This window comes from Pelobates fuscus, chromosome 3 (genome assembly GCF_036172605.1).
Source record: "Pelobates fuscus isolate aPelFus1 chromosome 3, aPelFus1.pri, whole genome shotgun sequence".
NCBI lineage: Eukaryota > Metazoa > Chordata > Amphibia > Anura > Pelobatidae > Pelobates > Pelobates fuscus.
Genome location: NC_086319.1, coordinates 244,208,508 through 244,225,263, shown reverse-complemented (window position 1 = coordinate 244,225,263; position 16,756 = coordinate 244,208,508). Strand labels below are relative to the sequence as shown.

The 16,756-nt window shown below is 37.5% G+C and overlaps 1 protein-coding gene across 1 annotated transcript in view; it reads left to right on the top strand.

Moving 5' to 3' along the window:
* NET1 (neuroepithelial cell transforming 1) overlaps nucleotides 1–16,756 on the top strand; it is a 46,984-nt gene that overhangs the window by 10,694 nt on the left and 19,534 nt on the right. Inside the window, exon 2 of the mRNA XM_063448292.1 lies at nucleotides 13,773–13,839. Coding sequence (XP_063304362.1) covers nucleotides 13,773–13,839 — 67 coding nt within the window. The remainder of the gene's footprint in view (nucleotides 1–13,772; nucleotides 13,840–16,756) is intronic.

Here is a 16,756-nt window from a genome sequence, read left to right as displayed (position 1 = left end):
TTTGTCTCTTATTTTTGGGTTTGATTTGATTTATTTCTTGCATGACCGCATTCTCAAACGAAATCATCTCTTTGGATACAAAATTATTTGGGAAGAAAGTGGACTTTTCCTTAAGGTCAGTGTGTACATATTTTGAAGGTGAGGTTTGATATGTTAATTTGTCTGTTCTCATAAAACATTTTTTTAAGCATAGTTGTCTTTTGTATTTATTTAGATCTATAAAAATGTCGAATTTGTTTAAGGGTTGTGTAGGAACAAATTTTAGTCCTTTGTTTAGAACCTTTTGTTCGGCCAGTGGTAGGGGATTCCCCGTTAGATTAAAAATAATTGATTGTGATTGTGCTAGTGTTTTTCTTATCTTGTTGTGTGTCTTCCCTCCTCGTGTGCCCCTCCCCTTAAATTCCTTTGTCTTTTGGGGGTGGTATTCTGAGGGGAATTTGTATTTTGTGGAGATTGTGCTGCTTTGTATTTCCCTTTTTGGCGTCCCTCCTGAAAAAAATCATCTTCTTCAATATTTCTGTTTGTTAAAATGTCAAATCTGTTGGAAGTGAAATTGTTACTTTTTTGTGTTTCTTTTCTATTTCTCGTGAGGATGGGTGATCTTTCCCTGGCTTTTCTATTTAGTTCATATCTTTCCTTTGTAGGGGTTGTTGCAAATTTATTGGTTCTTGGTTGTGGTGGAGGGAATCTTAAATGTGGTGACCTAGCTCTAGAGTGGTGTCTCCTATCATGTGAATTGTTGTGCTCCCATTGAGAACGTGTGGGGTTTGATTTGTAGTTGTTTTCCCTTCTATTTGTATGGACATGGTTATTTCTGCTCTGTTGTGGGGAGTGGTCTCTTCTAGTGTAGTGTTTTTGGTGATTATTGTTATGTGTATTAGTTTGTTCTTTTGTTGCATAGGTGGTAACTTGATTATTGTCATAATCGTACCTGTCCCTCTTATATTTCTTTCTTTTGATATTTATGGTCTCAATTTCTGTTTTGTCTATTTGTTTTTGGATTGTCTTTGTTATGGTTTCATATTCTTCAGAGGTAGTATGGTTTACAAGTTGGGTTTGAATTTCATTTATGTCTTTATCTAATTTCTGTAAAGTGAGTTTTCTCCTTTTGATTATCATTTTCATAGTTGTGAAGGAGAAATTCTCTAGCATCTCCTGCCATTCTTCTATAAATTCTTCTTCCCCTTTATCAAATGTGGGATATTTGTTGTATCTTAGGCCTCTAGGGGTGATTTTTTCTTTAATATATTTTTCTAGGGTCGCTACTTCCCAAATTATTTTAACCTCTTGGTTCATGCATTTGGTTAATTTGTATTGACATTCTCTTAGGTCATGGGTATTGGTCTGAGGTTGAGAGTTGTGCATTAAAGTGGGGGTGTCAAACATAGTGTCTATATTTGTGCAGTAGTTCTTTCTTCTTTCAAATAGTGACATTTTAGCTGCCTCCACACTTACAAGGAGTAAGATATACAGAAACAAGTTCAAAATACACAAAAATGTGGAATAGGTGGCGCTTTTTTATATTCGTGTACAATTTAGAGAAAATAGCCGCTAAAACACTCCGTGGGTACTCCTATAAAACCCACCACATATAAAAGATCACCAAAAATCAACAATGAAAACCTGCGTTTTCTTGAGTGTAGCGCTAAATGTGATAGAATAATACAATAGTGAATAGTGCTCTTAATTGCACTTACCCTCTTTTACACACTTGTATACATGAAAAAAAGGGAAAAAAATAGACAAATAATTGTGCAGTATGTTTAAGCTGAATTAGAAAATTTTTTGTGAATTCTGAAGATAGAGTCAAGTTCACTCACATTTGTTAGAGCCTTTTATAGATATAGGGCTCTAAACTTCCTGGCATCTGTGTCTTTTAGGGTAGACCACACGACCCCCCTCTCACGATATACGTATACGTGTTTTCCTCCAAGTTTAGATAGAAAAGAGACACAGGTAATCTGATCTGAGCGTAGTATTCCCAAATACTATAAATATCAATGAAAAAATAAGATATAGTATTGCTCACCTTTTTTAGAGCCTTTGTTAACCGGCTCTAAGTATATTAGCCTAGTGTCAATTTGTGGGGTGACACTACCCCTTTCTGGAATCACTTCGACAGGATACAGCAAAGAAGGTTGAGTATAAAAATATATTTATTATAAAATGAATATTCTAAAATTATGTATACAGTTTTACTAGAAAATAATAAAATCTGAAATATCATATATAAAATACAAATATTTGTTGCCAAAACGCGTTTCGCCGTCACACGGCTTCCTCAGTCTGCTTCTGATCTTCTTCTGAATAAAATCGCTTATATGTCTTTAAATCGACCGCCAAAATCTCCTAATTTTTAGTCCGGTGTGTTTCCAGTGGCTCGGGTTGATGTCGTCGCGTCACTTCCGGTCCTCCGTACTACATCTCCCATGGTGTTGTGCGGATCTCGGCGTCACTTCCGGTGTGTGTCAGCGGTGTTATGGGAAATTCACAAAAAATTTTCTAATTCAGCTTAAACATACTGCACAATTATTTGTCTATTTTTTTCCATGTATACAAGTGTGTAAAAGAGGGTAAGTGCAATTAAGAGCACTATTCACTATTGTATTATTCTATCACATTTAGCGCTACACTCAAGAAAACGCAGGTTTTCATTGTTGATTTTTGGTGATCTTTTATATGTGGTGGGTTTTATAGGAGTACCCACGGAGTGTTTTAGCGGCTATTTTCTCTAAATTGTACACGAATATAAAAAAGCGCCACCTATTCCACATTTTTGTGTATTTTGAACTTGTTTCTGTATATCTTACTCCTTGTAAGTGTGGAGGCAGCTAAAATGTCACTATTTGAAAGAAGAAAGAACTACTGCACAAATATAGACACTATGTTTGACACCCCCACTTTAATGCACAACTCTCAACCTCAGACCAATACCCATGACCTAAGAGAATGTCAATACAAATTAACCAAATGCATGAACCAAGAGGTTAAAATAATTTGGGAAGTAGCGACCCTAGAAAAATATATTAAAGAAAAAATCACCCCTAGAGGCCTAAGATACAACAAATATCCCACATTTGATAAAGGGGAAGAAGAATTTATAGAAGAATGGCAGGAGATGCTAGAGAATTTCTCCTTCACAACTATGAAAATGATAATCAAAAGGAGAAAACTCACTTTACAGAAATTAGATAAAGACATAAATGAAATTCAAACCCAACTTGCAAACCATACTACCTCTGAAGAATATGAAACCATAACAAAGACAATCCAAAAACAAATAGACAAAACAGAAATTGAGACCATAAATATCAAAAGAAAGAAATATAAGAGGGACAGGTACGATTATGACAATAATCAAGTTACCACCTATGCAACAAAAGAACAAACTAATACACATAACAATAATCACCAAAAACACTACACTAGAAGAGACCACTCCCCACAACAGAGCAGAAATAACCATGTCCATACAAATAGAAGGGAAAACAACTACAAATCAAACCCCACACGTTCTCAATGGGAGCACAACAATTCACATGATAGGAGACACCACTCTAGAGCTAGGTCACCACATTTAAGATTCCCTCCACCACAACCAAGAACCAATAAATTTGCAACAACCCCTACAAAGGAAAGATATGAACTAAATAGAAAAGCCAGGGAAAGATCACCCATCCTCACGAGAAATAGAAAAGAAACACAAAAAAGTAACAATTTCACTTCCAACAGATTTGACATTTTAACAAACAGAAATATTGAAGAAGATGATTTTTTTCAGGAGGGACGCCAAAAAGGGAAGTACAAAGCAGCACAATCTCCACAAAATACAAATTCCCCTCAGAATACCACCCCCAAAAGACAAAGGAATTTAAGGGGAGGGGCACACGAGGAGGGAAGACACACAACAAGATAAGAAAAACACTAGCACAATCACAATCAATTATTTTTAATCTAACGGGGAATCCCCTACCACTGGCCGAACAAAAGGTTCTAAACAAAGGACTAAAATTTGTTCCTACACAACCCTTAAACAAATTCGACATTTTTATAGATCTAAATAAATACAAAAGACAACTATGTTTAAAAAAATGTTTTATGAGAACAGACAAATTAACATATCAAACCTCACCTTCAAAATATGTACACACTGACCTTAAGGAAAAGTCCACTTTCTTCCCAAATAATTTTGTATCCAAAGAGATGATTTCGTTTGAGAATGCGGTCATGCAAGAAATAAATCAAATCAAACCCAAAAATAAGAGACAAATGAATTTAAACAAAGAGGAGTGGTTAGCACTAAAAGCACTTCAGAAGAACAAAGAAAAAGTAATCAAACCAGCCGATAAGGGAGGTGGGATTGTAGTTATGAGAACGGAGGATTATCTACAAGAAGGCCTAAGACTAGTTGGAGATGGGGACACATATGAAAAGTTATCAGGAAACCCGACATTTACCATTAAGACAAAATTTGAAAATTTATTACAGAGGGGAAAAGAAATAGAGATATTAAATGAAAAAGAATATAAATACCTCAACATCATGAAACCAAAAATCCCTGTTTTTTATCATTTACCAAAAATCCACAAAAATGCCACCAATCCTCCAGGTAGACCGATAGTCTCAGGCATAGGCTCGATATCAAGTAGACTATCGGAATACCTGGACAAGTGCCTACAACCAATCGTACAAAAAACTAGAAACTACCTCAAAGACACACTCAATATTATTCAAATTTTACAAGAAATACAGTGGGAACCAGACTACATTCTAGTCACCGCAGATGTGAGCTCACTATACACAATCATCTCACACACTAGAGGAATAGAAGCCACACAATTTTTTCTGAAGAATGATGATTTTTATCCAGATGAACAAATTAATTTTATAACAGAGGGAATAGAACTCATTTTAAATAATAACTATTTTTGGTTTAATAACGAATTCTTTTTACAAAAAGTCGGTACTGCTATGGGGACCAGGTTCGCTCCTAGCTATGCAAATCTCTTCATGGCATTTTGGGAGGAGAGATTCATAAATAACAACAAGGACTGGGAGACGAACCTGGTCTCCTACAAGCGGTACATAGATGATATATTTTTTATTTGGAAGGGCTCAGAGGATCTTTTAAAGTCATTTTTAACTTTTTTAAACACTAATGACTGGGGAATTAAATTAACCACGGAATACAGTAAAGAAAGCGTAAATTTTTTAGATCTCACAATTTTTATAGAAGAAAACCAAATTAAGACAAAAACCTTTTTTAAATCAGTAGATGTAAACAATTACATTTTTCTAAACAGCTGTCACTTTTCACCCTGGTTAAAAAATATCCCAAAAGCACAGATAATGAGGATCCGCAGAAATTGCACAGACATAAGCACGTTTGGAACCCAAGCCATAAGAATAAAAGAACAGTTTATAGAGAAGGGTTATGAAGAAAAATCCCTTGTGGACACTATTAAACAAATAGAAACAATGGACAGATCCTCTCTATTGAAATATAAACAGAAAACCACAAAAGAACACAACATCCTACCCTTCATTAGTAATTTTAATCAAGAAAGTAACAGAATAAAACGAATAATTAGTAAACACTGGCCGATGCTTAGGAACGACCCAATGCTGTACTCGATTCTACCAGAGAAGCCTAGATTTATATACAGGGGAGCACCCAATCTGAAACAAAAACTGGTACACAACCATATAAAAGACAAAAAACCCACCCCTTTCTTTCAAAAGAAAGGTTTTTTCGGCTGTGGCCTATGCTCAGCCTGTAAAAACACAAAGAGTGTAAAAAGACACGTTATAGAATTTTCGGATTCAAAAAAAGAAAACAAATACAAAATACGAGAAATGACTACATGTTTTTCAAAGAGAGTGATATATCTACTACAATGTTCCTGCAATCTCCTATATGTGGGCAGAACCAAGCGTCCTTTATACGTGAGAATAAATGAACACATACGAAACATAAAGAGAGGATATGATAAACATAGCGTTTCCAACCATTTCAAAGAGGTACACAACAACGATCCCCAATTTCTAAGTTTTTCAGCTATACAGAAAATCACCTTAAATTGGAGAGGGGAGGATGAAATAAAGAAGCTAGGAAAAATCGAGACAAAGTGGATTTTTAATTTGAACACCCTAGCCCCCCATGGTTTGAATGCGGATTTCGAACTTTGCCATTTCCTTTAACCTCTTAACCTTTTAGACTTTTTAATAATTTTCTAAAAAAGGTGAGGTCCAGTTCATATTTATATACAAAAGATCTTTTTAAAATTTTAAATTTTAAAATCTTAATTTTAAAACCAAACCCTTCTAAGAATTTTACGCCTACAGCAATTGCACCGTAACCAAATTAAGAATTTCTTGAAAATAAATTCAAAGACTAATTCAAAGTCAAATATTCCTTCAACAGACTGTATTCTCCAAAAAACTTTATTACTAATATATCACATTACTAATATCGATTCCCCACCCCAGACTAAATAACAATTAAGGACATTCATATGATCACAACCCATATTGGAAAAGACTCAGAGACTTTTTATGTCAGAACAAATTCTACACTCTTTAGAATAGAAATAACTTGTAACCCTGAGAATCTTCAAAATGTATGCTGCTAGAAATATTAAGGGATCCAATTACTTCTATTGCACCTTTATCGTATTCCACTTTCACTGTCTAAAGGATAAAAACAACCCCCAGCCAAACCTGCAGAGGTGGACATATGACACTAAACAAAGGAATCAAATATAGACAAATCTATAATAGATTATTCTCTGTTTTTATAATTTTATTTCTATTTATTGTCATCTCAATATTTGCACATTTCTGTCAAATTGTTCCTGAATACTAACGTTACAATTATCTCGTTCTACTTCTACCCGGAACATATGATTTATATGCTTGAAATACAATCACGGACTAAAAACGAACTATACAACGATGTCACTTTGGACTCAATTTCCCATAACACCGCTGACACACACCGGAAGTGACGCCGAGATCCGCACAACACCATGGGAGATGTAGTACGGAGGACCGGAAGTGACGCGACGACATCAACCCGAGCCACTGGAAACACACCGGACTAAAAATTAGGAGATTTTGGCGGTCGATTTAAAGACATATAAGCGATTTTATTCAGAAGAAGATCAGAAGCCGACTGAGGAAGCCGTGTGACGGCGAAACGCGTTTTGGCAACAAATATTTGTATTTTATATATGATATTTCAGATTTTATTATTTTCTAGTAAAACTGTATACATAATTTTAGAATATTCATTTTATAATAAATATATTTTTATACTCAACCTTCTTTGCTGTATCCTGTCGAAGTGATTCCAGAAAGGGGTAGTGTCACCCCACAAATTGACACTAGGCTAATATACTTAGAGCCGGTTAACAAAGGCTCTAAAAAAGGTGAGCAATACTATATCTTAATTTTTCATTGATATTTATAGTATTTGGGAATACTACGCTCAGATCAGATTACCTGTGTCTCTTTTCTATCTAAACTTGGAGGAAAACACGTATACGTATATCGTGAGAGGGGGGTCGTGTGGTCTACCCTAAAAGACACAGATGCCAGGAAGTTTAGAGCCCTATATCTATAAAAGGCTCTAACAAATGTGAGTGAACTTGACTCTATCTTCAGAATTCACAAAAAATTTTCTAATTCAGCTTAAACATACTGCACAATTATTTGTCTATTTTTTTCCCTTTTTTTCATGTATACAAGTGTGTAAAAGAGGGTAAGTGCAATTAAGAGCACTATTCACTATTGTATTATTCTATCACATTTAGCGCTACACTCAAGAAAACGCAGGTTTTAATTGTTGATTTTTGGTGATCTTTTATATGTGGTGGGTTTTATAGGAGTACCCACGGAGTGTTTTAGCGGCTATTTTCTCTAAATTGTACACGAATATAAAAAAGCGCCACCTATTCCACATTTTTGTGTATTTTGAACTTGTTTCAATTTATATTAAATAATGGAACATTCCCCTACCCATTAAATAGCCAGGGGGTTTCTTCCTGCTTCAGCTAGCTCCTCAGAGCTAGCAAGTGGCAGGCACCTTCTACTTGATTGCACCTGCTTCCCCCCACATGCCTCTTCTCAGATCAGACCAGCACACATTCTGAATGCTGTGAACTGTGTGCCCGTACACATGGGAAGATTGTTTCTCAATGAGAAGCATTTGGTTGTTTCAAGAGGAATACCCCTAATAAGTGAATGCATGTATGTATTTGGGTTACATCTAGTAAATGATGATTCCCCTCTTCCCCACATGTTTTTGATTGTGTAGTGATCCTTTAACATTACTCTCGATTCATTCAGAAATGCTTTTGAAGAAAACTGAAATTTGCCCTTTGCAAGAGGGACTGATTTGTTACTGGTGAAGGAGGATTGAAGGGGTTATTTCTGATGTAGAGTTCGCTCAGTCAATGTAATGACTTATCAAAAAACTAAGTCTTGTAGTCACATTTCTTTTAAACTGTTTCAAGCTATTGTAAGACTAAGCACAGACTAGGCAAAGTAGGAATATTTTTTTTATTTCACTTAAAGTTGTGAAAAATGTACCAACCCCCTTGCCTGCCATCTTCTCTCTGGAAGATCAAGATAACTGCACATTTTATTTCTTTTTCATGCAAGGTGCTGTAAGTTTACAAGGTTATGTATGAGAAAAGCACAGATTGCATTGTGAGTGTCCCTTTATAGTAGTAGTAATGACTTCAGAGATCTTTAAAAACATTTTTTTTAAATAATTTCTTTTTTCCTGTTTGTCTTTGTGAAATATGCCCTTGTACATGTAGGTTGAGGGGGAAGGGAGATCTGAGTATCTAAAACTCTCTTACTGGAATGTTCATCTTCAGCTCCTGGCCAGAGTCATTGGTGTTCACTAAGGAACCTGTATAAGGTCCTGCTGGATTCTCCATAAATTTCCACCCCTCTGAATCCTAATCCTCTATTGCATGTCCAGTGAAAATATCTGCTAAGTCCCTTCTGATGAGAAATGACTATGTGGTAGAGGCAAGCTATTTTAACCTCGCCATTTTGCCAAACAATCAGCTTGCGTAAGACAAAGAAGCCTTATTATGTCTTGTATATTTTAAAAGCATTGGGATTTTAAAAATCTCATAAAAATATAAAATGCACTTTCAGAAAACTAAAGTCAGTGCATGCTTTGTTTTACTGCACTGCGTTTGTATTCTGCTCTCATCTTCCTGTTGACTTTGTGTATTTATTCCATACAGCAGGGGTTCCCAATCTTGTATGGGCCAAGCCACACCTGCTTTTATTTATTTACCTTCATCAGCCTATAAACATCACATATGCTCGGAGTCTTAGAGATCTCAGTATATGCATACTTCTTTCCAAACTGACTTATTGGTTTTAATTGCCCCACTTTTTAGGAACCATAATTTTAAAGCCAACACATTGTTTAGGGTATGGTGTATTAAATAGTGAAAAAAGTGATAAGTGCTCTCTATCCAATAAAGCAGCTATTCACCAACAAGGAGTTCCTTTTACCTTGTGAACAATAGAACAAAACAAGCAAGTAAATTAGGTGGACAGCGCTAAGAATTATTATAATAAAATCATACATACACAGGTAGCAGCAGATTTCGCAATTGTGTGTCTTACTCTTAAAAAAAGGGAAATAAAAGTACAATGATAGTGCAGTATGTTATGAATAATATGGTTATAAAGATATATTGCAAAGGGGCACTCACGTTTTCCAGAGCTTATAAAGCTCTATTTTAGGAGCCTGGACAGAACAATCCTTAGACGGGGATTGTTCTGTCCAGGCTCCTAAAATAGAGCTTTATAAGCTCTGGAAAACGTGAGTGCCCCTTTGCAATATATCTTTATAACCATATTATTCATAACATACTGCACTATCATTGTACTTTTATTTCCCTTTTTTTAAGAGTAAGACACACAATTGCGAAATCTGCTGCTACCTGTGTATGTATGATTTTATTATAATAATTCTTAGCGCTGTCCACCTAATTTACTTGCTTATGGTGTATTAAATACCCTTATCAGTAAGGATTATAAGGCGATTTGTGAAAATTGCTGAAACAATGAAAATTGTCCTCTGGATCAGTGACATCAGTAGTGTAGCTGTGTGCATGCTGAGCACATATTTCCTCTTTGCAGCTCTGAAGAGAGCTCAAGCTGTGGAGTGGTTGCTTTGGCATTTGCTTGGCCACAGCCCTCTTCACAAACTGAACAGAAGTGTGAATAAACTGATAACAGCTGCTACAAGCTGTTCACTCATCATGTAGTGTCTTCATTTCTCTCCTGAGCTGGGAAGAGACATGCTTGGCACACACTTATTTGAAGGATCTCTCATGACGAATGATAAAGTAATCTTAAGTTTGTTTTCAGAGAAATCTTAAACGTATAGCTACTTTTATTATTACTTTCTCCCCTATTATAAGCTACTATCCTCGAACGATTGATAGACTTCTGTGAATCAAATTTTCTGCTCAACCCACTTCAGTTTGGATTCCGCGCTTGTCACTCTGTCGAACTGCCCTGATTAAAGTATCCAATTATTTAATTGCTGCTCTCTCCTGATTCTCCTTTACTTTTCTGCTGCTCCCGACACTGATGACACATTCTGTAACCTTGGTCTACAAGACTTTGCTCTTTCTTGATTCTCCTTCTACCTCTCTCAGCGTTCTTTCAGTGGATCTTTTTCTGACTCTTCCTCTTTTCCGCAACTCCTTTGTCTGTGTTCCCCTAGGTTCTGTCCATCGTCCCCTACTGTCCTCTAGCTATACTGCTTCCCTTGGTAAGCTCATCAACTCTCTCTTTGGCTTCCAATATCCTTTCAATGCGGATGACACGCAAATCTACCTGTCCTTTCCTGATCTCTCGCCATCCCTCTTGACTTGTGTCTCTGACTGCGCCTCTACTCATTTTCTTAAACTTAAAGGGACCCCATAGTCACCAAAACAGCTGTACCTTAATTAAGCAGTTTTGGTTTATAGATCATGCCCCTGCAGTTTCACTGCTCAATACTCTGCCATTTATGAGTTTTATCACTTTGTTTATGCAGCCCTAGTCACACCTGCATGTGACTTACTGGTCTTTCTAAACACTTCCTGTAAAGTCATCAATGTTGCTTTATTGCAAATTCTGTTAAGTTTAGAATTTTCTTATCTCCTGCTCTGTTAATGGATTTTTGGAGGATGCAGAAGCCACCTGTATGTCATTACAGCTCAATTTACAGAGTACCGTATATACTCGAGTATAAGCCGGGGCCCCTAATTTTACCCCCCAAAACTGGGAAAACTTATTGACTCGAGTATAAGACTAGGGTGGGAAATGCAGCAGCTACTGGTAAATTTCTAAATAAAATTAGATCCTAAAAAAATTATATTAATTGAATATTTATTTACAGTGTGTGTATATAATGAATGCTGTGTGTGTGTGATGCAGAGCCTTGGTGGGGGGTGGGCATTATTATTATTTTTTTAAATTATTATAATTTTAATATATATTTTTTTTGTTATATTAATATTTTATTATTTTTATTTATATTTTTCATCCCCCCCTCCCTGCCTGGTGGTGTGTACTGTGTAGGAGGGGGGGCTGGCAGAGAGCGTTTACTTACCTCTCCTGCAGCTCCTGTCAGCTCCCTTCTCCTCTGCGCCGGTCCGGTCAGCTCCCTCTGCAAGTCCCAGTGTAAGTCTCACGGCCGCGCTATGACCCCGCGGCTCTCGCGAGACTTACACTGGGAGCTTACCGGACCGGCGCGGAGGAGAAGGGAGCTGACAGAAGCTGCAGGAGAGGTAAGTAACAGCTTCCTGCCAGCCCCCCTCCTACACAGCCCCTGGTCTGTATTATGGCAATGTAAGTTTCCATAATACAGACCTTGACACGAGTATAAGTCGAGTTGGGGTTTTTCAGCACAAAACGTGCTGAAAAACTCGACTTATACTCTAGTATATACGGTAATAAAAAAAAAAAAAAAACCTTTTAAAGTAAGCTGCATCTTATTGAAAATAAAACCATTAGTTTACATGCAAGCAATGTGTCACAGCAAGAGGAGATGTGGCTAGGGCTGCATAAACAAACAAGTAATTTAATTCCTAAATTTACAGTGGATTGAGCCAGGGCTCGACAAATCCCAGGTCGCCACGGCAACTAGAAATTTCACCCTGGTGCCAGGGATTGGCCAGCTCTTTAATGTGGCTGCCGAGGGAACTTTGAAGGCGGCCGCCAATGGACAGCAAGGAGGCAGTACGCGAGGGAGCAGTACTCTTACTGCAGCTAGAGAGCAGCCCCACTGGACCCCAGGGAAAGACCCACTCAGCTCTCCTAAAGATAGGGAGGCTGAGAGGGGTTTTAATTAATACAAAAATGTAAGTGTGAGTCTGCCTGTCAGTTAGTGTCTGTGCGCGTGTTTTGGTACCTGCTCCCTCCGATCGCATGAGGAAGGTGTTTTTACTCACCTTTTTTTCCCACGCCGTGCCACTTTTGCCGCGTCTGTTACCACCTCAGTGGCTGAGATTATCAATCTTTATGATCTCAGCTAAGCCAATGCTTTCCCTTAGGAAAGCATTGAGAGGATTTTGTGCATGCGCAGCAAATTTTCCAATCCGCATCTCCTCATTGGGATGCATTGAATTAATGAATCTCTTAGGAACATTCAGCGCCTCCATGCAGAGCTTGGAGACCATGAACATCGGTGCTGCACATGGTGAAGCAGTGACCCAGTACACTCTAGTGGCCGTCTAAGTGACTGTCACTAAAGGTGATACTAAGCAGCAATGTAAACACTGACTTTTTGCTGAAAAGGCAGTGTTTACGCTGAAAAGCCTGCATGGTATATAGTCACCAGAACAACTACATCAAGCTGTGGTGGTTCTGGTGACTATAGTGTCCCTTTAAGAATTGCATTTTTCTCAATGAAAATGACTGATTCATAGATTCCAAACAATTTTGTCAAGCCCTGGATTGAGCAGTAAAACTTCCATAATTAGTGGAGGCCTGCTTGGAGTGTATCTTTAACTGTCCCAGCTTATATTTAATTCAAGACAGACTTCAAAACATCTTATTGGACATGCTTGACCTAGTGGCATCTTTATGCTGGTTAATATTACATCGTCCTCAACTAAAAATAAAATTAGAAGTTGCCCAAGATGATTAGATTCTGATAAATGTTATAATTTGTAGCTGAGTTATTTGTCCACTAGATGGCGCAGAGAGACTGCATTTAAAAGGGACGCATGATGAATGTGGAATGCTAAAACATATCCCATGTAGAGTGCAAAAACAAATTTCAGCTTCAAATCATTAGTGATCACATTTGTTTTCACACACTTAAATGAAGAATACATTTTTATGATTGGCTATTTCGAGCAATGGCATACTTTTAGTTTGACTTAGTGGGGGGCCCTCCACACCTAATGCGTACGCTTAACTCGATGCACACGAACATTAGGCATTCCCCATAGAAAATCATTGAATTGACATCTTATGCAAAATGTGAGGATGTCAAATGTCGTTTCACTGGGTCAATCTCTGTGAAACTGCAGTCTGGGAGTGGCTGTCTGGTAGACTATGCGTTTGAATTTGTCCTTGTGTCAGGTGAATTGGTATACCATCTGTGTCTAGAATATCCTTTTAATAGTATGAATGCCAGAATCCCTAAGGGTGCCATGTGAATAGATTAGGGGAGACAAATGTGTAATAATCTTTTACATGCACTTTGTTAATGCTTAACACTTTTTGTTTTCTAGACGTTCTCTCAGAAGAGGCAGCTCATTCACCTTTCTAACCCCTGGACCTCACTGGGATTTTTCACTGGTATGTCCAATGTGTATTATGTATGTATATGCATTATGTGTCTAAACTAGTGTGTTCAATATGCTGTTTAATATTTTGCATATTTCATATATTGATTGGGAGAGGGGCTAAAATATTAAATAATGCAATACACAAACTACATATTGAGCTAACTGTGCCTCAAGGCTAGCGGAGTATTATTGAAGTAATGCTTGTAAATTGGGTAAAGTGATCATCTGAACTATGCATTTATCTGAACAATTAAAGTAGATTTGAAACGTTAAATTATTTTTCATCCATCTACAAATATCTCGCCCTCCAGCATCCCCTTCCAATAATTCCTTTTTGTGTGTGTGTGTCTCAAACTGGTTTTGGATTGGTTAGACAAAAACTAAGGCCCTTCCTGGTACCCAGAGAGCTCTGGATGGAGTGGCTCTTTAGTTTTAATTCTGCAATCTAAAACATTTCAGTAGATACAGTAATGTTATGATTGCAGGGTTAAACACACCTTGAATGGCTATTTCCTTGTGAGAACAAAGTTTCACTCGATTATATGACGTTCAATATCCATGAGAACGCGGAATGTCATTTAATGATGGACGTAGGAAAGCATTGTATTCGGTGCTTACCTATGAGAAGCATTTGCTTGGACGAGAAGCATCAACAGACAGATAACATTGCTTGAGAATATGTCAGCTGCACTGGAGCTGGGGAAAAAAGTAAGGAAAAAACTTTTGTTTATGTTGAGGGGGGAGGCCTGTATATATTTCTAAAGCTGTAGTGTTCCTTTTAATGGCTTTAATTTTGATTCATAACTCAGTCCTTGTATTTTACATCCTCCCTACTGGTCATTTGGGATAAGATAGTGCTTTTAAATTGGGTATTAAAGATTTCTAATATGTTGCAATCAGGGACTAAGCCGTTGTTCGTATTTTGAATGAAGGAAAATGAAGAATGCAATTCAACTTGATGACCAAATCAATACCAGATGTTCCTATAGTCTAGCCATCAAGTAAGGGATTTACCAGACTTGTTTGGTTTAGTATTGGCTGGAGTTCAGTTTACAAGTCTGGTTCAGCAGTGGGGAATTGGTAGTTCTGTTTGATTCCAATTTGTGTGCAAGTTGAGAATAGACACTCCATTGCTTAAATGCTCCTGTATGCTAGTGTGGGGCACATTAATTCGACACCTGTGACTGACTGTGATCACTGTAGTTTGGACTAACATTTTTACAAGATGTTATTTGACATGTATTTGTTCAACACAATTCTTTCTTTGTGTTGTATGTATAATCTATTCCATAGCTCCTGTATGTAGCCAGGCAAAATCTACAACTTGATCAAAATGAAGATTCTATGGTGTCAGGAGGTCCCTGGCGCTGGCCACCTTAAGGTGTTAAACTCCAATATCTCTTTTCCAGTGCCATATTTTCCTGCCTCTCTGCCCTTTAGTTTTCTAAAACTGAAGGCTCTAGCAGAATAAGGCAGTTGCACTGCTGATTAAACCTTGAGCGGTCAGCTGACGCTCTCAGACATTCCGTGAATCTCCATTCATAAAAACTGGCTTGAAAAGGGCACTAAACCATTTGAGAACGGTTTAACCTTTTAAGTTGAGCCTGCACCAGGGACCTATTGGCACCATAACAACTTTATGTTCATGATGTTATGGTGCTCTAAGAATTCTTTTTAAAAATTGAGCTATTTCACTTAAATATACATGCAGGAATCAAACCGTTAATCTCACATGGTCATTCAAATCAGGCTTTGCCACTCAATTGTTGACATTGTTTCCAATATCATATTTTACTTTATACTTGTTTAATAAGGGCAAAATGCAAAGCAGTCTTAAAATGGATGTCAATTTGTTTGCAAGGTGGGGACAAAACATGTATATTTGCTGGGTCAATGGACAAAATGGTGTTCTACACTCACCAAATAGTTTCTAAACCCATGCCAATATGTCATTAGTCACGCACATTTACCGCCATCATTTAACTGAAGGAGTTAGTGTTTGTGTGTGGCATAAACGTAACTAGCCACTTGCATCTGCATCCACAAATACATTGCAGCACGCACTAATATTATAACACATGCTATACATTCACACTTTCATTGCAGGTCAATTAATATCCTGTACTCCTTAGTTTATGTAAGTAGAGAGGCTCAATTTGGGAGTCATTGGCTTCTGGAATTGGAGAAACAAGACAGCTGTGCACTGAGCAGTATAGCCTTCCCTCCATCTAAATGTTTAGATCCAGTAGGGAAACTAAATGGGTCTAGAGTGGTTAGTTTAAGGGACAGTATATTCACCCAGACCTACTTCAGCTCATTGAAGGGGTCTGGGTGCAGTGTCCCAGTCCCGCTTAGTCCTGCATGGTAAATAATTGCATTTTTGAGAGGGTTTTTTTTTGGTCAGTCAGCCACTAGAGGCACTTTCTGGTGGCTAACTTTTGGTTGCATAACTGACACTGGACATCCTCATGCTCTATGAGGACATCCAGTGTCCATTAAAACCCCATAGGAAAGCATTGAATCAATATGGGGATGACCTAATGCTTTTGCTGCGCATCAGTATTAGGCCCCCTCTCCCTGGAAGAGGCGGAGCACTAACCCTGGGCAGAGGGATACCGTTATCAGGTAAGTTACAAAAGGGAATTTAAGCCCTCTATGAGCTGGGGTGGCTCAAAGCGTTTAATAATGCCTGTTTGTTTGTGGTGGGAGGAATCTAGCCTCCTTGAAGTACACCTGTGTCCCTTAGATTCAATCCAACAAGATATTTGTAGGTACAGCCCTGCTGTTTTGTTTTGTTAAACAGTGCTAGAGTTTGAGCTGAATTGATCAACATTTTGTTCATTGAAAGGGTTGGAAATAATTGCCATTATTCTAATTATACAACATTTTCTGATGGGTAAAAGACTTTCTCATATTCATAATTTGCA